Source organism: Phoca vitulina, unplaced genomic scaffold (assembly GCF_004348235.1).
Source record: "Phoca vitulina isolate PV1807 unplaced genomic scaffold, GSC_HSeal_1.0 scaffold4, whole genome shotgun sequence".
Lineage (NCBI taxonomy): Eukaryota > Metazoa > Chordata > Mammalia > Carnivora > Phocidae > Phoca > Phoca vitulina.
Genome location: NW_022589707.1, coordinates 34999921 through 35027658, shown reverse-complemented (window position 1 = coordinate 35027658; position 27738 = coordinate 34999921). Strand labels below are relative to the sequence as shown.

The window sequence follows — 27738 nt, the reverse complement described above, 5'->3', positions numbered from 1 at the left end:
CAAAAATTCCATGACTTCGTATTGCTTGTATAATAGACACATACCAAATGAAATATAATTTTATTATTAAAATCAACATGAGAGGCGCTGGGTGGCTCAGCTGGTTAAATGTCTGCCTTCAGCTCAGGTCATGATCTCAGGGTCCTGGGATCGAGCCCCGCCTCGGGCTCCCTGCCTAGTGGGGGTCTGCTTCTCTCTCTCCCTCTGCCCCTCCCCTCCCCCACTCATGTTCTCTCTCTCAAATACAATTTTTTTAAGAAATTAAAATTTACATGAAAACTACTCAATGTTTTTTGATGTGGTGTCTATTAGCAGCAAAAGAGTAGAAGACACGTATCATTCACTGAAGCTGTACATCAGCTTCTGACAAGCAGAAGATGGGGGGATTGTTGTAGCTTGTGTGTAACTCACCTCTAGCTATAGTTTCAAATAGATGTGCATAAATATGATCATAGGAAACTAAGGAAAACACTTCATTGCACTGAGGAAAATCTACCCATCACCCAACCCACAGTGTTCACTCATAGTCTTCACATTTCAAAAAAATAAACAATAAAATAAATGCAGGGAAGAAGCCAATAGCATTATTTGTACAAAAGCAAGCTGTAGCCCAGTATTCCTATTTATTGACACAGAATAAAGGTAGAACTGTTTGAAATTCTGAGATGAAATAACCTACCATGTAACTTGATATTACTAAACTGGTTATTTAGCGGGCAGGGAGAATGAGCATATGGAACTAACGTTTGTTGAGTGAATATCTACATGTGCCGAACACTTTAGCACACTTTAGCACACTATCTTACTAATCCTCATCATGCAAAGCAGCTAAGAAAGCATGCCATGTTTTACTTATTTTAGGTAAATAAGTAAGGTAGTGTGACTTCTAATTTCCAGGTGAAGAGACTGAAGCTCACAGTCATGCAACATGACCAAGCTTAATTAGCACAGTGCCTGGCATACAGTAAGTACTCAATAAATATCTTTTGAATGGATGGTAGATAATACACCCAGTAAATAGAAGTGCCAGGATTTAAAATTAGACCCATCTGGTTACAAAGCCCACACTATTTCCATCACAGTATACTGCCTTCTGTGTAAGATGATGCAGAATTGTTTTTAAATGGCTAAGAAAGATCATTGCCAATGTAAACACAGTTAATAATTAATTCAGGGACCTGTGATTTCTACCTTCATATCAGAATTATTTCAATGTCAAAATGTATGCTTCGGAAAGGATGAGAAAAGATAGAAAATACACAGAGGATCTTCAAGGGCTTTTTTAATTTTCAAATATACATAGTACATGAAAGTAACACAATCCATATTAATACATTTTATCTGTATGGAATACTTAACTAGTTAATACCATTCTTCCCTTTTTGTTGTTGAATTCTACCAACTTCTTCAAAAACTATTTTTTATGACAACACCATCGAAAATGTGTTAATTTTATGAATGTTGGGTTTTATATATCTTTTTTCCTTCTTTGCCCCACATACCAAAACAAATTATTTGAAAATGTTAAAATAAGTAAAACATGGCATGCTTTCTTAGCTGCTTTGCATCCTGTTAAAATATTTTACAACTATAAAAGTTGAAAATAATTTTATTGGTTTTCCTATATATAAATCCACATAAGTACACTTTTATAAAATACTTTATTAGCTAATACAGCTCTTCTTTTAAAAAAAATTCTACCAACTTTTTAAAAATATTTCCTATGAAAACATCATCCAGAATGTTTTAGTTTATATGAATGTTAGATGTTAAGTCTCCTTTCCTTCTTTGCCCCATACCTAGGCCCAAACAAATTATTTGAAAATACTGATAAAATGGGGCATGCTTTCTTAGAAGTTTTGTATCCTGTATTAAAATATTTTACAATCATAAAAGTTGAAAAATAATTTTATTGGTTTTCTTGAATATAATCTCCTACCTACTATACATGAACTAACCTATAGAATTAAGTCATTTTGTTTTCCCAAATGTGGAGGGTCAAGAACATAAGGGAATTACAAAAACTCCGAGATGATTAATTTAAAGTAGATAGATATTAAAATACTCAGATGTAGCATATTCACTGTCTCTCAAGCAGAGAAAGAGTGTTTATCTTTGCATTTGGCAACATCTTCAAGATAACTATTTCCCACTTTCAAAGCATTATTGTTGCATAGATTTTATACTGGAGGAGGAGATTTATAAAACATCAATTTCCTCATCCAAAACCAAAGATAAATGAGGATTCAGAAATATGTTATTATGAAAGATGATGATCAGAAAGATGGTAATCAGAAAGAAAGACTATGTCCAATGAGCTATAGGGCTATCAAGATGAAAAATGCCTTTGCTTCATTCAGGATCTAGGATCTAAAAATCTCATATGATAAATTTAGCTGGATTTTCTTTGCTGATTATGTTTTAACCCCCAAATTTGGTCATGTACCATAGCAATTTTTATTTTACCTGGATGTTAAAAGAAAATCCACTGGATTACAAAGACAGGTTAATAACCTGTTGAACTTTGGTTGGGAATTAATCAATAGAAAATACTTATCTGGTTGAGTAAATAAGTTTCAAGAGATTCAAAACATTACAAAATAAGTTGTTTTTGAAAATATTTAACTTGAAATGATAAAAAAATATTAAAAGCTATTGAAGATCTTTCCCGAGGGCTAATAAAAGCAAAAACAACCTTAAGAGACACATGGTTACACACAAATTTCCTCACAGAGGTATAGAAGTTGTGATTAGCATCAGGATTTTAAGGAAGTGTCATTTCAGAAACTGCATTAGTCTATTCTAAGTGGTTTAAAGAGTTTGAGCTGGTACATGCTGGTACTAGAGAAAATCTGAAGCACCTAGTTGAATACAAAAGGACTTATGTAATACCTTTCATTTATTGAATTTCATTGTTCTTTTACATATATTTTTTCTTTAGAACTTTTAAGATGGACATTTGGTTTATGCAGTATGAAATGATTTAATCATTTAAAGAACAAGCTTAATAAGGCTGACATTCAATGGAAAACAATGAAATAATTTACCTTTTAATAATCAGAATAACTTGAAATAATTTTTATTATCTTCTTTTTAAGGGTCCCTTATTAAAGCTTGTGATTTTTATTAACGTAAATAAGGCAAAGTGATTGCTTTCTACACACAGTGTGATGGGTTGTCTTGTTTTCAGTTAACCTTTAGTACTCTGTACATACTATTTTGAAATACTGTGGTGAAGTAAGGCCTCCCGTCCTTGAGCAAGATGCTACATAAGGGAGGATTAGCTGTATTGGAAGGGTCTTCCACATCCCAAATTTCCAGCATACTGCAACCAGGCCTAAAAAAAAAAAAGGCACATATATATCCATATTAAAAATGCATTCATATACGGGGAGAATACATAAAGTAGCTCTAAGATTTTTCGAGACTATTTTTTTAAAAGATTTTATTTGAGAGAGAGACAGAGACAGAGATAACAAGAGAGAGGCATGAGTGAGGAGGAGAGGGAGAAGCAGGCTCCCCAATGAGCAGGGAGCCGGATGCGGGGCTCCATCCCAGGACCCAGAGATCATGACCTGAGCTGAAGGCAGATGCTTAACTGACTGGGCCACCCAGGCGCCCTGAGACTAATTTAATTAATAAAGATTTTAAAGCATCATTTCAAAAAATGTAAGTTCAACACTTAAGGATAAAAATGAAATTAAGTATATGTTGCATTTTCATGTTCCACTTAACTAAATAACCAATATATTATTAAACTTAACAGTAAAGGTCCAATATACATTCAGAAATACATATTTAAAAATTTATTTTCAAAATGAAATATAAATAAATATATTTTCTAGGTGGTATCACCATCCAAACATAAGGCCCATGAGTAGTAGGAGACAAATTGAAGGAAAGCTAATCTAATTCCTGATGAATTTCATATTTTGGGGCTTCACCTAACTTAGATTAGCATGAAAACATATAGTCCAAGGCAAGGAAGGAAAGCTCTTGTTTGCCAGATTTGTTCTCCTCCACCCTTTCCTATTTTGGGTGGCTCTATGATTGGACTGACTGGGATACTAGTTCTCACTAGGGAATATCCTTGCATTAGAGGCAGTAAAGGGAAGAAGTCAGGCAAAATTGGCTATTATTTTTAACAGCTATATTGAGGAATCATTTATGTACAATAAAATGCACCCATTTATAAAAAAAAAATGCACCCATTTATGAGTAAAGTTTGATAAATACAGGGAAATGTCTATGTGAGTGTGAGTGTGTGAGTACCACCATAATCGTAATACAGAAAATTCCCAGCACTGAAACAAGTTCCCTTGAGCCCTTCTGCAGTTGGTCCCCTCGCTCCAACTTAGCCCAGGCAAACACTCATCTTTCTGCAATATAGTTTTGCCTTATCTAGAATATTCCAGATGTTTATACTCACTGCAGCTTTCATATGTTACTCACATGATAACAATATCATCCCTTTTCCTTCAATCTATACATGTATTTGTATTTAAAATGCACATCTCACAGGCGACACATAGTTGGATTTTGCTTTTGTATTCAGTCTACCAATCTTTGCCTTTTGATTGGAGTGTTTTGTCCCTATTCACATTTTTTATTACTGATACTGTTTGACTTAGGCTTTTTTCCCTTTTTTCTGTTTGTTTCCTCTCTTTTTTGATTGTGTTTCTCTTTCTTGACTTCTTTTATGTCAAGCAAAAAGTTTTACTACATCATCTATTTCATTTATTGGCTTATGCATTCTTTTTTTTTTTTTTTTGCCTTTTTTTGTGTTGCTCTAGATATTAAAACAGGCATCTTCAATGTACCACAATTTACTTAACATTGAACTCGGATTATTTCTAGACAGTCATACATTCTATTTTCATTTATTCCCCTTGCTTGTGCTATTGCTGTCTCATATATATGACTTATAAACTCAAAAATATAATGTATCATCTTTGCTTTAACTAGTCACAGGATTTTAAAAGATTTTCAGAGAGTAAATATATATATACATATAGTGATTAATATTTATCCACATTTTTACCATTTCCAGTGCATTTTAGTCTATCCTGTATTATCTGAATTTTGAATTATCATTTCAATGTCAGTTGACTTCTATTATTTATGAAAAGAAGTCAGATGTTTATCATATCATTCTTCTCTTGCTTTTTTCAAGATTTTCTCTTTTCTCCTTGTTTTTCACCAGTTTGACTATGATGTACCGTGGTGCAGATTTCCTTGGGTTAACCTAGCTGCGTTTGTTAAGCTTAACTGGATCTTTAAGTTAATGGCTTTCAGCGAACAAGAAATTTTTGGCCAACATTTCTTCAGGTATTTTTTTTCTGCCATTTTTCTCTTCTTTCATTCTTTCTGTTACTATATTACCCATGTGTTGAACTACTTAATAACACACAGTTCTCTGGCTTTTGCTGTTCTTCAATCTTTTTGATCCCTGTTCTTTGGATTGGTTGCTTTTTCTTGATTTACCTTCAAGTCATTGATTTTTTTCTGTTGTCATATCAAATCTCTTGAGAACTTTTAAAGAATTTTCCTTCATTTATTATTCTTTTCAGTTCTAGAATTCCCATTTTTTCCAGGGAGGATGCTTTGATTTCACTGTTGAGAATCAAATCTTGTCCCTTATTGATACCATGTCTTCCTTTAGTTCTTTGAACATATTTTCCTTAATTCCTTGAATATAATCATAACAGCAGCTCTGCAGTCTTTCCCTGCTCAATCCTACATCTCAACCTATTTGAATCAGTTTCTACTAACTTTTTTCTTGAGTATTGGTCAGACCGTCCCATTTTTTTGCAGGTCTGGTGATTTTGGGTTGGAAACTAAACACTGGAGAAAATACCTGGCAGTGAGTCTGGAATCTATTTTGTTCTTCTGATGACTGTTACTTTCTTGTTTCTGTTCTGGTAGATAATTAACTTGTCTGGATCTCCTGTCTTGTGCAGCAGCTATCTCTGCTCAGTTTTTCAGATTCCAGCTACTTCTTTCTTTTAGCCCTGGGATTTTCCTTGTGTTTTTATCAGCCAAGGATTTGGGCAGAGTTATATTTGGAAATCCATCTTCTCCGTATTTCCCTTGCTTTGGGGGTTTTCCCCAGAATGTGTAGTTGCTTTGTTATCCCTTATTTCTGCCCTGACACCTTGAACCAGTGATGACTCTGCTTTCTGCTTCCTAGGGTGTGTGCAAGTTGGGAAATGTACATGGTGAAAAGGACAGGAATTTGCAAATCTCACCAGGAGTTCTCTTTCAAGGATAGACATTTTGGGGCACCTGGGTGGCTCAGTTGGTTAAGCACCTGACTCTTGGTTTCAGCTCAGGTCATGATCTCAGGGTGGTGAGACAGAACCCTATGTTGGGCTCTGTGCTCAGTGCAGAGTCTGCTTGAGATTCTCTCCCTCTCCCTCCCCTTCTGCTCCTACCCCTGCTCATGCTCTAAAATACATAAATAAAATCTTTAAAAAAATAAAAATAAAATAAATAAAAAGAATAGATATCTTGCCCTAGTTTCCACCTGCCCTTTTCCCAAGTTCCCAGAGGTTTCCCACAGGCATGTGTAGAATAGGTTTTAGGCAGAATTTATATTCAGATTTTAGATTTTGGTCTTTCTGTAGTGCTCTTGCTTCTAAAATGTCCCCTTCAAATATCCAGCTGCTTTGCTACTCACAGCTCATCTGTCACCATCTGTCCCCTCAAGCCAGTGGGCTGTGATTTTCTGCTATAATAGAAGCAGGGAGGGGATGATTTAGGAAGTGCTCTCAGGCAAGTTCACAAATTCAGAGAAATCCTTCAAGAGCAAATGTTTCTAAGTTTCTCCCTGCTTTTGTGTCACTTTCCAGAGACTTCAAGTGGTTGTTTTTAATACCATTAAACCTAACTTTGGATGCATCCTGTTAATTGAAGTATATGCATATTGGAACTATGTCTTTGCTTTAAGTAGTGCCACGGTAACTCTTAAGACACAGTCCCAATTCACAGTTCCTTGAAGTCTACTTTGTCTTATTAAATTTTAAAATAATGTAATGTACACACACATTCACATGACATTGAGCTCCATGGAACCATGCAAAGCAAAACATAATTTTGACATGCTCAAGTTTCAGCTAATATAGTACCACACAAAGTGAAGAGTGCCTGTGTTTTCATCCAGTTCTTAAAACTGTAATCTCTGGGAGCAATAAGTCAAACTCTTCTTGCCAATACTAACTGAACTCCCTCCAAAACTGTTTCTTATGGGTCCTATGTTCAATTTCTTTGGGCCTTCGACAGACCAGTAACTCTTAAATTCAGGTTGTCCAAACTATAAAATCCAATTAGCACTTTTCATTATTTTCTTTAACATAGCCTTAGGCCGTTAGGTAAGGAGTATGTAATACTTAATAGAACAGAGTTGTGAAGAAAAGTAGAAGAAGCCAATTTTGTAAAAAGAATTGCCTTGAGAGACAATTTGCTATTCCTTCTTTAGAACTTGTTCCTGGTGTCTCAGAAGGCTATTAGTGATAGCTGTAGAATGATTTCCTAAGTCCCAGAATTTTAGAAGACTTCTTCTTTGCATAAATATTTATTTGTATATCTAGAGTAACTTTTTATTAGAGTACAATTACAGAAGTAAAAACACACAGATCTTAGTGTACAGTTCCATGAGTTTTGACAAATGCATATACTCATATAAAAAACATGCCAATCAAGATAGTGAACACTGTCATTAATCTAAGAAAAAAAAGTTCTTGAATCCCTTTCCAGAGGGTATTTCCACCACCACCTCTACCCCCTGGCTCCACCATAGCCAACCACTATTCTGATTTCTGTTCCCATTAGTTTTGCATATTTTGAACTTCATAGAATGGAATCACATAGTATGTACTCTTCTGTGTTTGGCTTCTTTCATTCAGCATGTTTTTGTGATTCATCCTTTCTTCACACATCAGTATTTTGTTCCTTTTTATTGCCTAGCAGCATTCCATTGTATGAATATACTATAATTTGTTTATTCAGTTATCTCTTGATCATTGGGTTGTTTCCAGTTTGAGATATTATGAACATCCTCTATGGACAGATATTTTTATATCTCTTGTTTAAATTCCACAAGGAGTACAATTGCTGAGTAATAGGGCAAATATATACTTAAATTTTTATAAGAAGCCTCCAAATACTTCTCCAAAGTGGTTGTATCATTTTTACTCCCATTAGCAATGTAAGAGATTTCTAGTTAATCTGCATCCTTGCCAATATCTGGCATTTCAGTTTTTAAGATTTTATCTGTTCTAGAGTATATGTTATAGTATCCCATTGTGGTTTTAATTTGCATATCCCTGGACACTGACAATATTGAGCATCTTTTCATGTATTTACTAGTCATCACATATTTTCTTTCATGAAGGATATCTTCCCAAGTTTTTGTCCATTTTCAATTGTATTGTCAATTTATTATTAATTTGTAAAATTTCCTCATGTAAAATATATATATCTCCTTTATCAGACACGCACTTTACAAACATTTTCTTCCAGTCTGTGGATTCCCTTTTCATTTTCTTAACATCTTTTGAGGAAAAGATTTCAATTTTGATGTGTATGATTTATTGATTTGTTTAATGGTTAGTGTTCTGTGTTCCAAGAAATCTTTTAATTTTAGCTTTTACATTTAGTTCTGTAATCCATGTCGAGTTAATTTTTGTGTATAGTGTAGTATGGGTCATGGTTCACTTTTTCTTCTGTACAGATATCCAGTTAGATCAGCAACATTGTTGAAAACACCTCTTTTTGCACTCAAGTAAAAAAAATATATATTATTTTTTAATTTCCTTTGTGGTTTTTTTCTTTGACCCATAAGTTATCCATAAGTTTACTGCCTAATTTCCAAATATGTATGGATTTACCAGATATTTAGATTTCTAATTATTAATTTTTAATTTAATTCTGTATGACTTCAAATCTTTTAAGCATACTGAAGCTATTTTTATGGCCCAGCATATGTCTTCCCTTGGTGAAAATTCCATGTACCCTTTAAAAAAATGTGTATTCTGCAGAATGTATTTTTCTGTACTGTTCTACAAGAGTAATTAGGTCAGGTTATTTGATACTGTTTGATGTTTCTATCTTTTAATCCTTACACTCTTTTTATCTAATTTTCTCAGTAATAAAAGGAAAGTTAACATTTCCAACTATCATTGAAAATTTGCTTATTTTTTCTTTATATTCTGCACATTTTTACTTTGTGCACTTTGAAGCTCTGTTTAAACACATTTTAGAACTGTTATATATTTTTGATGAATTAATTCTTTTGTCATTATAAAATGTCCATCTTTATTTGTGGTAATATGCCTTGATTTGAAGTCTACTTTGTCTTATTAAATTTTAAAATAATGTACACACACATCAACATTATGATGTTCCTGTTTCTTCTTTTACAAGATGCCATTTCTTCCTAGATATATAATTATTAAAATTATATACTAAATATAGTATTAAAATTATATATTAAATTATAAGTTTAATATATAAATTTATAAATAAAATTATAAATTTTATTTATATTTATTTATTTTATATATATTTATTTATATATTAAATTATAAATTTAATATATAAATTTATAAATTAAATTATAAATTAAATTAAATATAGTATTAAAATTATATATTAAAATTAGCCACTAGAACTTATGAACCTCACTTTTCCAAAATGTTTTATGATCTAATTCCTAATTATCCATACGAGAAATGAAAATTCTTAATGTTAGACTTAATACAACTAAGAACCTCTTAAGTCAAGGAGTCTAAAAAAAGGCCTCAAGATATCCATTAACCATTTTAGAATTTTGTGATTTTCAGAAATTAAAAATTATACTTAGGAATATTTTACTTAGTATGACTTCTTGAGTTATCTGAAACTTTTCTCATAAATCTTATAACTTCAGTGTTATCCAGTTGTAGTAAAAGAATGCTGATGTTTCACACTGCTGTAAATTCAAATCTGTATTTCATACATCTAATACAAATTATCATAAGAATTTGAAAAAGTATGAAGGAAAGCAACATTATTTAAGATGTTAAATTAAAATGAAAAAATCTGGGAGCTAAAATACACTATAGTTTCTTGAAATTAGATTCTACTTAAATGATATTTACTTTCCTACATGAAATAATTTTAAATAAAATACTAGGATAATATTTTAATGGAATTTATTTAGAATAAAAATTCTTAAAGAATCACAACTATTGTAATAAAGTAAAACAGTTGTTGCTTAAAGATATTCCATATCATATAGCATAGGGCTCATACTCACTTAGTTCTCACAACACACCATGCCTCTTCTAAAATGTAGTAATTCACATGTAACTCCAACAATTTCTCTCTCACTTCTTTTGCAGATTTTCGACTATATGTGGAATAAACTATTTTTGTGCGGGCCCTTTAAATTCAAAACAGAAGTTAAAAATTTTTTTAGTAAGTCATAATAGAATGGACTAAAGAAATTTTGCTAGTAAATTAAAATCTCAACACTCACTGGATGGAGCATTCATATATATGACCTCAAGGAGCATGAATTGTTTTGGGGATAGCATAGATTATTTTTGGAGAGAAGTTTCCACCTTCCTACTTATACTTTGCGTATGCTAAAACTTACAGTGGTTTGAATTTTATATGTTATATGTACTGCTTGTTAGTGTTTACCAGAACAGACAGACATAAACTGGTTTAGACTCTAGACCTGGGTAGCAGGATAATAGTTCAGGATATGAATTTGCTTTGCATATGCATAAAATTAATCTGCTCACGGAACACATTCAGATAAAGGTGAACAGAGTGAAAACAGATTTTGGTAGATAATTTCACCTACTGAAATTACCCGAAAAGCATATGAATTGAAGTTGAAATGTAGCAAATCATACATTCAGACAGAGGGCACCTAGTGTAGCAGTCAGGAAGGTTGACAAACAGGATTAGTCACCAAAATATGGTACAGCAGACAAGTTGGTCCTAAATAGGAGTTTTTATGAAATCCTGAATAATTACCATTTATGCACTGGATATTTCTTTTCTTTAACTTATTTTATTTAAGTTCAATTAGTTAACATATAGTGTATCATTTGTTTCAGACATAGAGTTCAGTTATTCATCCGCTGCATATAACACTCAGTGCTCAGTACATCACGTGCCCTCCTTAATGCCAATCACCCAGTGCCCCCATCCCCCACCCAGCATTGGCCATTTCTTAAAATTTCAAACATATAAGATGTGCAATGTCCAAAACCAGATATAAAACTTTAAATGATTTAAAATTTTACCTCTAATAATAAGCCAAAGATGCATTAACAGGAAAAGATTACCCTGACAATGACTAAAATGATTAAAATAATTTTTAAAGGTATTTAAGGAAAACAAAACTTTCATACCTCAATGAAAACCAGAGTTCTCATAACTAGCTAGCAAAACACACCCTAAATTTTCATAAAAGCATGTAACATAGCTAATGTCATGTACTTTTTCTGTTAGAAAAGGTTAGTTATAGGCTACCAGTAAGATAGAAAATGGTTTCTTAAATCAGGGGGAGGGGCTTGTGGGGTTCAGAGCAGGGGCCGGCAAACTATGGCCCTGGGCCAGATCCATCCCATCTCCTAGTACTAGTACTCAGCAGTTCTACTGGAACAAACAGACATACACAGCTTTGTCATGAATACGTGACATTTGCACTTTGAGAAAAACTGGCTTTTTTTCATTTTTCAGAGGTTTATTAAGCTTCCTTTAGAGTCGAAATGTACAAATTATGATTTCTGGAAGGTTCTTATATATTTTTAAACTTCCAGCATGAATATGAAGATGAGAGTGTGTGTGTGCATATGTAAATTTTTCCCTATTCTTAAGAGTCAATATAAGTTTTAAGCATGTCTGGTTGAAACATTCAATCAGTTGCCAACCTCAAGTCTGCATCCTCATAATGTGGGTGATTCACAATGGGGTGAAGGGTAGACAGCTTGACACTGGCCATCGTAGGCATGGCACCTGCAAACACAGCATCTGAAAAACAAGGATATATTCCTTAGTGACATATTTTAAAGAAAACCAAAGATCATTACTTATCTATAATATTTGAACTCAAATTAAGAAAAATGAAATACATTTAAATAACCACCATTGGCATTATTCTTTTTCTTTGTTCAATACTGTCTACTATAACAGCTGACTTTTGTTATCTCTGTGCCAGGAACTGTGTTAAGTAAGTTTACTAGGATTAAACAATTTAATTTGCACAACTTTATGAAGTGGGTTCTATGTTATTCTTACTTTGTAAATAAGGAAACTGAGAGCCAACAAAGGTAAGTGACTTGTCCAAGACTACACACCTAGGTGGCACCAGAGCCCACCCTCAGCCACTTCAGTACAACTTCCTGCCATGTTCAAGCTCAATGTAAAAGACAATACTACAAAAGCACATGTGACCAGAAAGAATTATAAATCTTCATATCTTGTTCTAATAATTTAAAAAGCCAAGAACTGACAGACTGTTACAAAGGGCAAGTCTCATGCTACATCTTTTAAGGTGAAACTGTGAACTGTAGTATCTTGGAAAACAAAAATGTTTACTTACCTTCTGGCACTTCTCTATAATAAATTATTACATAGTTTTGAAGGTCATTATCATTTTTTAAAGATTTTATTTATTTATTCATGAGAGACAGAGAGAGAGAGAGAGAGAAAGAAGCAAGCTCCCAAGGAGCAGGGAGCCCGATGCGGGACTCGATCCCAGGACCCTGGGATCATGACCTGAGCCGAAGGCAGACGCCCAACCATCTGAGCCACCTGGGCGCCCAGGTCACTATCATTTTTAATCAGCATAATAAAATTACGAATAAGAACAAGGCATGTCATTCACATCTACTGTAAATAACTGAATGTTTACTTGCAAATATAAGTATTCTAAATGTAACTTCAAATGAAAATCTTCACATATGACTGAAATTTGAAGATATGTAAGTCAATCAGTGTAGAAACATGTATTTACTATCACAAGGTTCAGTAACTAACGATGGAAAGCTCTTAGGCTAGCGCAGTGGTTCTCGACCAGATGGGATTTTATTTTCTAGGGATATATATGGTCAATTTCTGGAGACATTTTTGATTGGCACACTGTGGGGGAGAGAGGAGCTGTTGGCAACTTGTGGGTTGAGGGAAGGGATGCTGCTAAATATTCTTCAATGCACAGGCCAGTCCCTAAATACCAATAGTGCCAAGGCTGAGAAAATGTGGGTTAGAGGGACCCAAAGCCCAGGGACACAGTTATCAGGAAGAAAGTATGTGGGTCTGTCCAGCAAGAGCAGGACTCACTGAAGAGAAACCATCTATGGCAGAGAGAGGGGGAGAAATACTCTGCACAGTCTTCACTCTTGATGGTGAGATAAATATGAACAAGATGGGGAAAGAATAGGATACTTTGCTATATGTTTACTGAAGTCTCCACATACACTCTACCAAATGTATTAGAAAATGTACATCCTTCTGACTTGACAGGGCCTCACTAATACATGACTTGGTCAGTAGACCATGGGCTGGATTTCAGTTTCCCCTTGTCCTCTCAACTAAACACCCTTATGCAGTACACAAACTATACAACCCTACATGGGGGACCTGAACACAAGCATTAGTCTCACCCATACTACAGAACATCATGCTGCTTTTATTTTTTTTATTAAATTTTTTTTATTTTACTTTTCCGAGAGAGAGAGAGCGCACACAAGTAGGGGCAGGAGCAGAGGGAGAAGCAGACTCCCCGTTGAGCCGGGAGCCCAACGCGGGACTCAGTCCCAGGACCCTGGGATCATGACCTGAGCGGAAGACAGACAGTTAACCAACTGAGCCACCAGACGCCCCCATCATGCTGCTTTTAATAAACATGTGGTAACCACGAGAGAAGTCATAATAGAAGGATGAAGAAGATTTATAAGAAAATCAAAGAAGAGGTGGCTAAAACTGAAGTAGGAGGAGTTTGTGGGAGTTGTCTTAGGATAAGTTGCCAAATGTAGGCCCTCTCTGCCAGGAACCCAAGACAAACACACTGGAACAAAGACAGATGCAAGAAAAGATTCTTAAAGTAGGTACCTCATAAAGTTTGGGAAAAATAACTAACTGGTAAGGGGTAAGGGAGAGTAAAGGGAGCACCTACACCTTGTACTCCTATAGGGAAAAATTCACTAGAGGATTAATTTTAAAATTCTGATTAAACTGGTCTGGCAGCTGTAAGTGATGAGGAACTGTCACTTCTGAAAACATGATATCTGAGTTGAGGCTTATAAAAGTTTACCTTAACAATGGCTAATTAATAAAATGGTGACTATCAAATAAGCAAATGAGGAAATCACCCCAAGGAGTCACAGGATAAATTTAAATAAGCCACAGTGAAGAACTTGTGCCACAGAAAATTACTAAATTTCAAAAATAGGCTTGGACAAGATTATGGATTACTTATAGAAAATACTGTAGAATATACTTATTCTCTGGAAAGATTTTTTAAAAATGAAATAAATATCTCTGCTTAAAGTGGTTTTGGATAAAGATAGGAAGAAAAAAAAGGTAAGCTAAAATGATATTTTGGAGTATTTACAAGTAGAATTTATACTCATCTCTTTGAAATGATTTAGTGAAGAAAATAGAATATCTGAGATTTTAACTTATCTGTGTGCAAATGGTTTTACAGAGTTGGATGAGAGAGTCAGCACTGACTGAAGTGATAGAAAGGGCATTGTTGACCTCCCCATAGTCAAAAGTATCTTCTCCAGTGGTCTGTTCACAGGTGTGAAATTTTGTTATTGAAAATTTGTCATTGTTAGGGTTAAAATACGATAATGATCTCAGCATTACAGTACATTAACTATGAACAATCATTAATTCCTCATGTTAATTAAAATTCTTGACAGTTATCTAGGAGGCATCTTAAGAGGGCACAAAATTGTTTTTTGGAAAGGTTTGACTTGGTGGACACCGCAATTAGCATGCTCAAAATCTGTGAGTGAATAAATGACTGCGTGCGTCTGTTTCTACATGTCTATAAATACCTAGCTAGACATAGAACTAAAGAGCTACATACCTGGTCTGGTATTATATTTGATCCATTGTATCAGTTCTTCCTGAGGCAAATTATTAAATTCTCCTATTATGCTCCATTGATTATGGAGGTTTGCACAACCTTGTATTGACATCACTGTTAGAATGCCAAAGATAACATTCTCAAAGCGAACTCTGCAAAAAATCCATCCAAAGAGCTGAAATGAAAGAAACCATTTTTTTAATTCTTATATGAAGAGTGCTATAGGGCCAATAATAAACTCTTACCTTGCTACTTAAACCAAGGTGGATTATCATTTGATATTATCAATGCACTAATAATATACAGAACTATGGTCACCTATTGTTTAAAAATAGTACATATTTTGGAATTATAGGGCCTAGTAAAAATGGAACTTTCTTTATCCTCAAAAGACTAAAGGAAGAAGCACACCTCATCCTTCTAGTACTGATTTACTACCAAGGATTAAGATTAGCAAATCACAAAAATGTGAAACATCCTAGAGCTAAATCCTGTAATATCTGGCTTTAATGGACATCTAAAATAACTATGGAAACCCCACTAGTAATAACACATATATTCCTCTCAGGAAAATGAGCATTATGATATTCTAACACAAGACTCTTTTCATCAAAACTAAGTAAGATGTTTCTAGAAGTACACTGGTCCCCAAATTCTAGCTTCTTTGTCTAGCTCTTTTGTATATCAATGGTAAGAGAATCCCAGAACAGACAACTTTTCCTAGGGGTTCTCTGAGCCAAACAGGACAATACTAGAGCAATTACCCTGCATCTACTCTAGCATTAGAAGAACACTTGAGGATCGTTTTGGTGGGCCAAGAAATTCTTGCCCAGACCTGAACTCCAAAGGCCTATGTCTGTGGATAGAATACTAACATAGGGGAAAGTGTACCTTGTCACTTATCATAAGAGTATCAGTTAAAATCTAGGAATAATTTTCAAAGCTACTGGAAATTGCTTTTATTATTCATAATTGATCATGAAATAACCTTTTAAATCATTTAAACCAAGTGTTTTTATATTTTGGATTAGTCAGCAAAGCCATGGTAACTACAGTGCTGTTGCTACAGTTACTGTAGTGCAGTGACACAAAAATGAATACGTTACCCATCGAGAGCATATCAAGGAAGCCATAACACACATGTGAGGTGTTAAAAACAACTTCAGCCTCATGATTAAAACGGCAAGGACAGTGAATGCTAACAGTTGCAATGTGTGAAAAATCAGCTGTAAAAACAAAACAAAATGATATTTTCCCTTTATATATTTTTAAATTAATATATATTAAAACTATTATCATTCATTAGGACAAGGATCTTTTAATTTAGTAATAAGTCTGGTAATATTTATTCATTCATTCAACAAAGATTTAGCAAATGTGTATTATATGCCACGTACTATTCTGGGGGCTTTGGATACAAGAGTGAACAAAACAATAGTGAGCAATTTCTGCCCTTGTGAAGCTTACATTTTAGAACATTTAGTAAGGAAAGACAAAAATAGTCATGGCAAGTAAATGAATCCATTATACAGTCTCTTAGAAAGTGGCAAATGCAGTGAAGAAAGTGGAACAGGGAAAGGGGACTGGGAGTGCAGGGTGTGGTGTGAGGTTCCAGTTGCAATTGCAAGTAGGACAATCAGGGAGGGCCTCATTGAAGAGGTGGCATTTGAACAGGCCCCTCACAAGGTGAGGAAGTAAGCCACAGAGACACACAAATATGGAATGCTTCACAAATTTGCGTATCATTCAGTCAGCAACAAAAATTGTAGCAAAACATAATCTAGATTATTTTTAAAGTAATGGAATTATATATATAAATATTTGTACTGATGAGTAGGACACCCATTTTATTAAGACCGGGTTCCACTGAGCAAAGGTTTCAGACAAAACTTTTCTAACAGACATATTCATAAAATATCAACCAATTCTTCACTAGAAAAATAGACAAAGAATTAATGCAACCAAAATTTAATACATATTAACTAAATATGTTCTAACTTGCTAATATTCAAATTAAACATTAAAGATAATAAGATATTTTCACCTATAAAATGGAAAAATATTCATACTGTTAAAGAAGATGCCTTGAAACATACACTAAAATAATTGGTACATTTCTGTAATTTAGCATTATTTATCAAGATGCTACAAAAGAGCCAACTCTTTTGACTTAAATTTCCATTCTAATTTAAGGGAATAATCAAGACCAAAAAAATGCCTGTACAAAGATGATCACTGAAGTGAATTTTTAGCAGCAAAAATACTAACAACCTATGTGACCAATATAGAGGAATAAGTAAGTTACCACATTTCCCACATGCATACAGCCATTAAAAGATTACATGTTAGTAGATTATTTAATGGCATGGAAAGTTTTCAATGTGTATAATTATGTACATACAAAATTATTAATTTTGTGAAAGCCAGCTATGTGTATATATACATGCATGTGTGGGGTGGAGAAGGCTACAAAAATATGTACCTAAAAAGTTAATAGAGGTTATTTCCAGAATGGTGATTTTTCTGAATTTTCTAACACTTTTTAAACACGTGTTATTTTAGAATTAGAAATATCTGATTTATGTTTAAAACAGAATGCAAAGCTGTGTTTTTCCTTTTTAAGTAAATATGTTCACTTAAATGAATTTGTTAATTTTTTCATAATTCTTGAATCCAAAGTTGGGATGTGGAAGATTTATTTCAAAATCAATCCTTCATTTTTCTTTAGTCAAACTCCTCTTTGGACAAAGTCAGGGGCATGTTGTGGAGGGAACAAAAAAACATCAACACACTTCACACCTAAATAGGTCTTTTTGGTTAGGACCATTAAATCACAGACTGGTAGATTACATGGGCCATCTTCTTTAATCATCTATCCAAAGCAGGGATCTCTTCTGTAAATCTATGAACTGGTTATTCACTAATTCCTGAAAAAGAATATGCCATAGAAGTGCCTATTATAATTATGGATAGCTGTAAATGTTAGAAAATCTTTCCTAAGACTGAACCAATGTCTCCCCATAATTTCCACACCTCTGCAACTGCACAAAATTAGTCTAACCCATTTGCACATGACAGTTCTCTATTATCCAAATGCTGTACTCATGACTTTGCACTAATCCCACCTTCACCCTTAGAAAGCTTTCTATTTTTAAGCTAAATATTCAGAAACTTGGATCATTAGTTCTGTGGTGTCATAATTCTGGTTGCCTTGCTCTGGACATGGTACAGATCGCCCATGTTTTGTTAAAATGTGGCATCTAGAAACAGACTACCATAGATGTGGTTCTAATTTATGAAAGCATACATCTGACTTCTCCCAACATGCCTTCCTTTGGTTATCCTGAGCCACAGGATGAGACTATCATCGTCTCTCCAAAATCCCATCACTTGTACTCTTTTTCCATCACTTCTACTTTAGCACCAACTGCTCATATGACAAGAATTAAATCCAAAGGAGTAATTCTTGACTTTCCTCTATTATCTAAAGGCTGAAAAGACTCTGTTTTCATATGGAGATCTGAAAGATCCTCACCATTTCCTTATATTCCCTGCATTTTTTTTTTTTTTTTTTTGTGGGGGAATGACACAGAACGACCATTCCAAATGGCACCACTTATGTTTGTTTTCTATTGTTATCCACATGCTCTAACCACTCTACTCACAGGCTACTGACTTTCCATGGACCTCTCTTGCCATAGTTATTTTATCTCCTATTCTATCAAATAGTTTTCTTTTTAACTACTAAGTAGAAGACAGAGGGCTACAGTCAAAAAGCACAGTCCAAAATCCTTTACTACCCTACCATCAATTTGTTAGTACCTCTTTCCACATAAAAATTACTAAGAAAATCCTCACAACATCTTTTAGAGGCTGGAAGCAAGGGAAGAAGAGAAGCTCAGGAAACTGTTCACTATCCATCCTTGATATAAGTGAGCCCAACTGGGTAAAGTATAAGGTAGCAGCTCCCAAGCATAAAGAAAACAAAGACTAAATGTAGAAGGCCAGTCCAAATGGCAGACTGTCCCTGTCAAAACTACCTTCCACCACAGTTGTGGAGATGTCTTAAAAACATGGTAGAGATACCCTTCACTGGCACAGTTAACAGAGGACAGAGTATTAACTGGAGCCCCAGAGGTCTTGGTCCAGAAGGTATGCAAGTTTAAAAGTGGGCATGTACACAGTGATTAACTTAACACTAAGCATTATTGTAACTCTCTTACATATAACTCATTTAATCCCACAGCCACCATATGAGATAACTATTGTTATTACTGCTGTTTTGGTTGTTCCCAAAAAGATGTAATGTAACTTGGCTATGATCACACGGCCAGTAAGTGGAAGAACAAGGATCTGGGGCCAGCCAACTCCCAAGTCTGCTTCTTTAACCACTACACTATGCTTCCTCTCCAGACAATAAAGTATTCAACCACATGGTTCTATTAGTCTGAGAACATAGAAGTGTACAGACCCCCCAACATATATCACTCAATCCATTTTTCAAAAGAAGTAATTCTTCCCTGAAATTCTGATTACCTTTTAAAAAGCCATCCTTTCTATGGCCAACAGGACAAATATATATCTACAACGCAGATCTGATTATACCTAATCTCTTGCTTAACAACAAAGTCCAGGATAGAGTTCAGCTTCTTTGCATACAAAGTCATCATAGTCTGAACCTATGTCATTTTCTGCTACTTCTTGCATTTTCTATGCATCAGCAGTCCTGATTTGTCTGTAGCTCTGAACATAACGTATTACCTTATGCCTTCTTTGTACATGCACATGCTTTGACCTTGGTAAATTCCTCCTTTAAGGTCATTAAAAAAAAAAAATCTGTTCCTAACTACCCCATCTTCTTCACACAAATTTAATCACTTCTTCTGTACTACTTTTCTACCTACTTCCTTTGTCAAGGCACATATAATTATCTGTTCACATTGCTTGTCTTCCTCCACTACACATTAAATTCCACAAAAGCAGGGACCTGGTGTAGAATAAGCACATAATAAAGATTGAACTGATTAGTATGCAGAATTAACATAAAAAAATTAAAATGGGCAAAATAAGGATAAATGGAGAAATGAAAGACAATAAGAAAGCAAAATTAATGTGAGAAAAGAAGGCAGAAAATTAAGGAATATTGTGTTTCTAAAAAGCAGTGGGAGCACTGGGTATTATACACAAACAATGAATCATGGAACACTACATGAAAAACTAATGATGTACTGTATGCTGATTAACATAATAAAAAATTTTTTTAAAATACATAAAGTTAAATGAGAAAAAAAAAGCAGTGGGTTTAAAAAAATAAAAAGCAGTGGGTTTTAAATACCATACAATAAATATAAAGTATGAATGTGCACTGTTAAGTAAAACTGGGCAATGTGACAGGACTGATGTGCGTAAGTGCAGTTCACATTAGGTGGTAGCATGTGGAGAATGATTAACAGCAGGGACTCTGCTGCCACATGGCCTAGGTTCACAGGCCTTGGTTCCACAGAGCTAAGGTCCCTTCAGCTTTGTGACCCTAAGTTACTCAACTTCTCCATGCCATAGTTTTCTTTCACCTGTAAAATACATAGAATAACTGTACTTACCTCAACGGGTTGTTGTGTGAATGAAATTATAACTATATGTAAATCACTTCCCCAAAAGCCCTGCACATAGGAAGCCGTAAGTTCTGACTACTACTTTGAAGGCACTGGAAGTGGACTGTTAGTGTTCAAATGCAAGCTTTACTACAAACTCGTGGCAGACCTGAGGAAAGTTATTTAATTTCCGTAGGTCTCTATTCCGTGGCCAAGACCGCTTTGCTTTTCTTCTTAGACATGCAGCTAGACTCCATTTCCCAGCTCCCTGCAGTCAGGTGTGGCCGTGTGCCTGAGGTCCGGCTGAGGCCAGGAAGCTTACATTTCCATTTCCAGGCCCAGCCCTTACAAAAGCTCTAGTGCATGATCTTCTCTGTGCTTTCTCCTTCGCTGCCTTGCTGCAGACAAGCACATCAATCCTCCAGGGCAGAGTCTTCCCTGTTCTTTCTCCTTTGCTGACGTGATGCAGACAAGCACATCGACCTCAGAAGCTACACACTGCAGATGGCCGAGCTATAAATGGAAGGAGTCTGGGTTCCTTAATCACTGCTTGTTGGGAGGGCCACCCCCTAACCAGGAACTCCTGGTTTCAACTTTATGTGAGCAAAGAATCAAACTTTACTGAGTTAAGTCCTTGAAATATTAGTGTTTGTCTCTGTTAACAGCTACTTTCTTCTAATTAACATAATTTTCTGATTTGCAAAATGGGAATAATATTACGAGAATTAAAACAGCACAGTACATGGCACATAGTAACTATTAAAAAATATTTGTTATCATTATAGACTGTTTTTATTAGGTCCAAATTCAGTTGCCCTCTCTTGTAAATTTGGCCTTTCCTTTAAGACTCAAAGTGCTTTTACTTAGGAAATCATATTTCCGGCCCCTGCTGGGCTTTCTCTTCATATGCCACAAAATAATTTAGCACCATATAAAATGTTGTCTTATTTGTTTCATGTCTCTGTTGAAAAATTATCTGAGGGCAAGAACACTGCTATACCATCTTCTGTATCCTGTAACACTCTAAGATTGTAACAGATTGCCCATCAAGTCTGGGTGTGGCCAAAGGCCACCAGGCACAGGGCCACAGATGTCTGCCCTGATGGGCTGAGGCTGACTAGCTCAGTGGGTCAGGAATTAACACTTTTATTGTTGAACGAATAAATGAATGAATGAATAAATAAAATAACTTAATTATGCTCCGTGGTCATAAATGAGCCTTCTGTTTTTCAGAAATCCTGACGACTATTCAAAAACGATGAACACATGGGAAGGATCAGCATTTATTAGCCGTGCGGAACCACTGAGCCAACTGCTGACAGTGCATCCGCAGCGAGTCAGTACCTTTGTGAGGTATCCTTGAGCTAGAATTTAATACACAAATACAGCAGAGATTAAAATGAAAGTTTTACCTCACCATGTTCAAGGAGGTGTTTTCTGAAATAAAAAACATTCTCTATTTACTGAATGTCCATTATGATTACATATATATAAACTTCATTTATTTGTTCTTAAGTTTAAAAAATTTGATTCTCTCTAAACTACTCAGTAACATAAAAAATATTAGACAATATCACTAAAAATTATAGCAATTTGAAAGGCATGATTACATGATTTACATAGGATTATGTAAGGTATGTAAAAAAGCCATGCTTTGGTTAAGATAAAATAGGTTTTACTGATTGCTGGAGATTGTACCTCTAGAAGGATTTAAAGAAAAATAATTTCTATGAAATATTCAGCCAAGTAGAATATATACACTGCTTTAGATAAGTACTGCTGGACTTCTGGGTTGCTTTCATTTTTTACAACTATAAGTACCATGAACATCTTTGTACATAAAACTCTGAGCATCCTTAAGTGTTTCTTCAGGATAAATTTCTAGAAGAAAAGTGACCGGGTAAAGCATATAAATATTTTTAGTTCTACAAAAATGTATGTCTAAAGAACCTACTGAGCTCTAGGCACTGTGCAGTGAACACAGCCTGAATAGTGTCGATGTTGTTCTCCTCTTAGCCTGCACGTTAGACTCGTACAAGAGGTATGGACTGCCTGGTTCATCGTTCCATCGAGAAGATGGAAGACTTTGGTTTTATATGCATAAATCCATATTCTTCTACTATGGATTTTGGGGTTGGAGAGAAAAGTAACACAGTTCAAGTAAAACACTAAGAGGTAAGGAAGTTCAAGGGCACACAAAGATCCAGAGATCTTTGTTTTAAAGGCTAGTCAGGGGAGAGCCTGTCAGAAAAGCAGTACAATCGCCAAATTACTCTGCCTCCATTGCAGCTTGGCCCTGACTTGCCCAGTGGAGGGGGTGGGGCAGGGCGCTTCTCATCTGTCCTGAAATCTACTGGTCACAACGGGACCCTGCGGTGAGCCGCTGTGTGCAAGGGAGGACAGGCCCTGACAATAATTGCTGATGCAAATAAATCTAGTAGCTAATTTAAAATGTGAATGCACAACCAAATCTGCAAACATACAAATGAAACAGATAAATTGATAAAAGAGCAATAACAGATGTTCAAAAAAGAGAGGCTAAAGCAAAAGATTAAGAGAACCAACAATTCTCTGAGGTAAAGGAAGATGTGAATGTTCAGATTAAAATGTCCCATGAATTAATAAACATACAAAACACACACACTCATGTGTACATATGCACATGCATATCTCAAACTCCATAAATTTCCAGAGAGCAAAACTTTATATAAAAGTTCTCATCTATAATGTTCAATGTTAGAAAACAATAATTACCTTAAAAATGCTGGAAAAAAACCCAGAAATACCTAATAACCAAACCATCAACTTAATGTGAAGGCGAAGTAAAGGTGTTTTTCACGTAAAAAAGCACCGAGCAACCCTTGGGAGGGAGACACTGCGGCACTACCACCCAGTAGGAGCTGCTGGGGCACCACTCTGGAACCTGGGCTGCCTGTCCCCAACAACCCCGGGCACAAGCCCCGTGTGGGTCAGCTAGAGAGACATAGCTGCTCTGCATATGCCAGCATTTCCGACCCCACACACCAGGGCCTTAGGTGTGAAACCAATGCTGCAAGCTAGCCAGAACCCCAAGCCCGCTGTTACTTTCTGAGTGCCTGCACCCCAGACTCCAGCTTTGTGGCCACTTGATGCATACCCATGTCCCACAAACTGTCACCACTGTGGGCTAGCCAGGGGCCCACATCCTAAAGCCATTGCTGCTCCATGAGTGCCTGGGCCATAGTCCCTGAATCCATGGCTGCTCCATGTACGCTCTCATCTCAGGACGCAGGTCCACCACTACTGTGGGCTAGCCAGAGCTGCTGGACCCCAGAGCTGCCACTGCTCTGCAAGCACACGAATTCCAATCCCCATAGTTGCTCCATGGGCACCCATGTATCAAACAACACCGTCACCACTACAACCAGGGCATCCATAAGATGAACCCAGTGCCAAGGGGGATCCCCTTGGCCATGACACGCTCCATGGGGGAAAGACTGGGTGGTCCCCGGCAGCTTCACCACTGCAAATCCTAACAGAGCACCACCATTACAGGTATCCACAGCCTTGGTCATCGAGGAGCCCTGCAATCTTCATTGATGCTAACCTCGCTGATAAAGTTGCACAGGCACTATACTGCTGAGCCTTCCCCAGGAATGGAAACAGCACACCTTACCCAGCTGGCTCTTTACACCCACCTGCAGGTGAAAGTCTTTCCTCACCAAAACTAGTCCCTAAAGTCTGAAAGAGGTGATTGCTCCATCAAATGTGAAGACATCAATGAAAGGCTATAAGAAACATGAAAAATCAAGGAAGTATGACACAACCAAAGGAACACAATAATTTTCCAGTAACTAACCCCACGGAAATAGAGATCTGTGAATTGCCAAAGAATTCAAAATAATTGTTTTAAGAAAGATCGGTGAACTACAGAGAATGTAGACAATACAGTAAAATCAGGAAAACAATCCATGAATAAAACAAGTTTAACAGTGAGCTAGAAGTTATTAAAAAAAGAACGAGAAACATCTAGAGGTAAAGAATACAATGAATGAAAATGAAAAATGCAATATACAGCATTCCATCCAACAGCAGGAGAATACACATTCTCCTCAAATGCACACAGAACATTCTCTACAATAGATCCTATGTTAGGTCACAAAACAAGTCAACAAATTTAAGACTGAAATCATATCAAGTATCTTTTCTGACCACAACAGTATGACATTAGAAATCAATAATAGTAGGAAAGAGAGAAAATTCACAAATACATGGTCAAAGAAGAAATCAAAAGAAAATAAAAAACACTTTGAAACAAATGAAAATAAAAACACAACATACCAAAACTTACGGGATGCGGCAAAAGTTCTAAGAGGGGATTTTAAGTGATAAATGCTTACATTAAGAAAAAAAGATTTCAAATAAACAACTATACACTTCAAGGAACCAGAAGAACAACAAACTAAGCCCAACATTAGTAAAAGGAAAGAAGAAACAAAGATTGTAAGATAAATAAATGAAACAGAGACAAGAAACAATAGAAAACATAAATGAAACTAAGAGCTGGTTTTTTGAAAAGATAAACAAAATTGATAAGCCTTTAGTTAGACTAAGAAAAAAAGATTTAAATAAATAAAATCATAAATGAAAAAGGGAACATTAAAACTGATACCACAAAAATACAAAGGGTCATAAGAGACTGCTATGAAAATTATACACCAACAACTGGATACCCTGAAGAAAGGACATATTCCTAGAAACATACAACCTACCAAGACTGAATCACGAAGAAATAGAAAATCTGAATAGACTTAAAACTAGTAAGGAGGTGCACCTGGGTGGCTCAGTGGGTTAAGCGTCTGACTCTTGATTTCGGCTCAGGTCAAGATCTCAGGTCGTGGAATTGAGCCCCACATCAGGCTCTGCATTCAGAGTGAAGTTGGCTTGTCCCTCTCCCTCTGCTCCTCGCCCCCTGCCACCCCCACTCTCTCTTTATCTCTCTCTCTCTCAAAAATAAATAAAATCTTAAAAAAAAAAACTAGTAAGGAGATTGAATCAGTAATCAAAAATCTAAAAAAAAAAAAAAAAAAAATGGAAGACCAGATGGCTTCACTAGAGAATTCTACCAAACATTTAAACAAGAATTAATGCTAATCTTTCACAAATTTTTCCAAAAGATTTAAGAGGAAAGGACATGTTCTATCTCATTTTACAAGGTTAGCATTACCCTCATACTGAAGTAAGATGAGGATGATAAAAGAAAAGAATATTGTAGGCCAATATTCCTGATGAACATAGATGCAAAAAACCTCAACAAATACTAGAAACCAAATTCAACACGATTTGCCTTAAAACGATCGTGTAACATGAGCAGGTGGGATTTTTATCTTTGCAATGCTAGGCTAGTTCAATATACACAAATCAATAAATGTGATATGCCACATTAAAAGAATGAAGGATAAAAACCGTATGATCATCTCAGTAGACACAGAAAAAGCATTTGACAAAATTCAAAACCCCTCCATGATAAGAACTTTTAACAAATTAGGTACAAAAGGAATGTACCTCAACATAATAAAGGCATGTATGACAAGCCCAAAGTTAACCTCATACTCAATGTTGAAAAATCTCAAAGCTATTCTTCTAAGATCAGGAACAAGACAAGGATGCCCACTCTTACTATTTCTCTCCAGCATCGTACTGGAAGTCCTAATCCATTCAATTAGGCAAGAAAAAGAAATTTAAAAAATTATAAAGGTAGAAGTAAAACTATCTATGTTTGCATATGACATGATCTTATATGCAGAAAACCCTAAAGACTCCATCAAAAAACTGTTAAAACTAATAAACGAATAAAGTTGTAGAATACAAAATCAACACACAAAAATCAGTTGCATTTCCACACAATCACAATGAACTATCTGAACAGATCATTTAGAAAACAATCTCATTTATAATAGCATCAAAAAAAAAAAAAATAAAGCACTTAGGAATACATTTCACCAAGGAGAAGACAGAACTCTACACTGAAAACTGAGAGACACTGATGAAAGAAACTGAAGACAACATAAATAAATAGAAAGATATTCTATGTTCTTGGTTTGGAAGACATTGTGTTAAAATATCCATACTACCCAAAGCAATCTAGAGATTCAGTGCAATCCCTATCAAAATTCAATGACATTTTTCACAGATATAAAAAGAACAATCCTAAAATTCATATGGAACCACAAAAGACCCTGAAGTTCCAAGAAAATCTTGGGAAAGCAGAACAAAGCTACAGGTATTACACTTCCTGATTTCAAACTATATCACAAAGCTACAGTAATCAAAACAGTATGGTACAAGAATAAAAATGGACACATGGAACAACGGAACAGAATAGAGAACCCAACAATAAACCCATGTATATACGGTCAATTCATCTTTGATAGGGGCACCAACACACAATGGGTAAAGGATAGTGTTTTCAATAAATGATGGTTGGAAAACTGGATATTCACATGCAAAACCATGAAATTAAACTCCTATCTTACACCAGTCACGAAGATTAAGCTGAAGTGGATGAAAGGCTTAAAAGTAATACCTCAAACCTTAAAGTTACAATGAGAAAAAAAAAACAGGGGAAAAGTTCTTTGACAGGGGTCTTAGCAATGATTTTTTGAATCTGACACCAAAAGCACCAGCAACAAAAGCAAAAATAAACAAGTGGGATGACATCACCTAAAAAGTTTCTGCACAGCAAAGGAAATAATCAACAAAATGAACAGGCAACCTATGGAATGGGAGAAAATATGTGCAAACTCTGTATCTGATAAGGGGTTAATATCTGAAGTAAATAAGGAACTCATACAACTCAATGGCAAAAAAAATAAATAATCTGATTTAAAAATGGGCAAAGGACTTGGAGAGACATTTATCCAAAGAACAGGAAAAATGCAAATGTACTCAATATCACTAATAAAGAAATGCAATTCAAAACCACAATGAGATATCACCTCACTCCTTTTAGAACGGCTATTATCAAAAAGACAAAAGACAAATGTTGATGAGGATGTAGAGAAAAGGGAACCC

At 35.3% G+C, this 27738-nt stretch overlaps 1 protein-coding gene across 5 annotated transcripts in view; it reads right to left on the bottom strand.

Annotated features, from left to right (window-relative positions):
• Positions 1-1471: 1471 nt before the first annotated feature.
• The window catches only part of DPY19L2 (dpy-19 like 2), a 91512-nt gene continuing 65245 nt past the window's right edge, over positions 1472-27738 (bottom strand). For 3 of the 5 annotated variants that reach the window (XM_032401790.1, XM_032401793.1, XM_032401791.1), the window contains 6 exons: positions 22098-22122; positions 16201-16320; positions 15095-15269; positions 11931-12030; positions 10298-10423; positions 1472-3337 (listed from right to left, as the gene is read on the bottom strand). In XM_032401790.1, the coding sequence (XP_032257681.1) occupies positions 3187-3337; positions 10298-10423; positions 11931-12030; positions 15095-15269; positions 16201-16320; positions 22098-22122 (697 nt within the window). In that variant the 3' untranslated portion in view covers positions 1472-3186. The remainder of the gene's footprint in view (positions 3338-10297; positions 10424-11930; positions 12031-15094; positions 15270-16200; positions 16321-22097; positions 22123-27738) is intronic. The other 2 variants (XM_032401792.1, XM_032401794.1) reach the window with 1 other exon arrangement.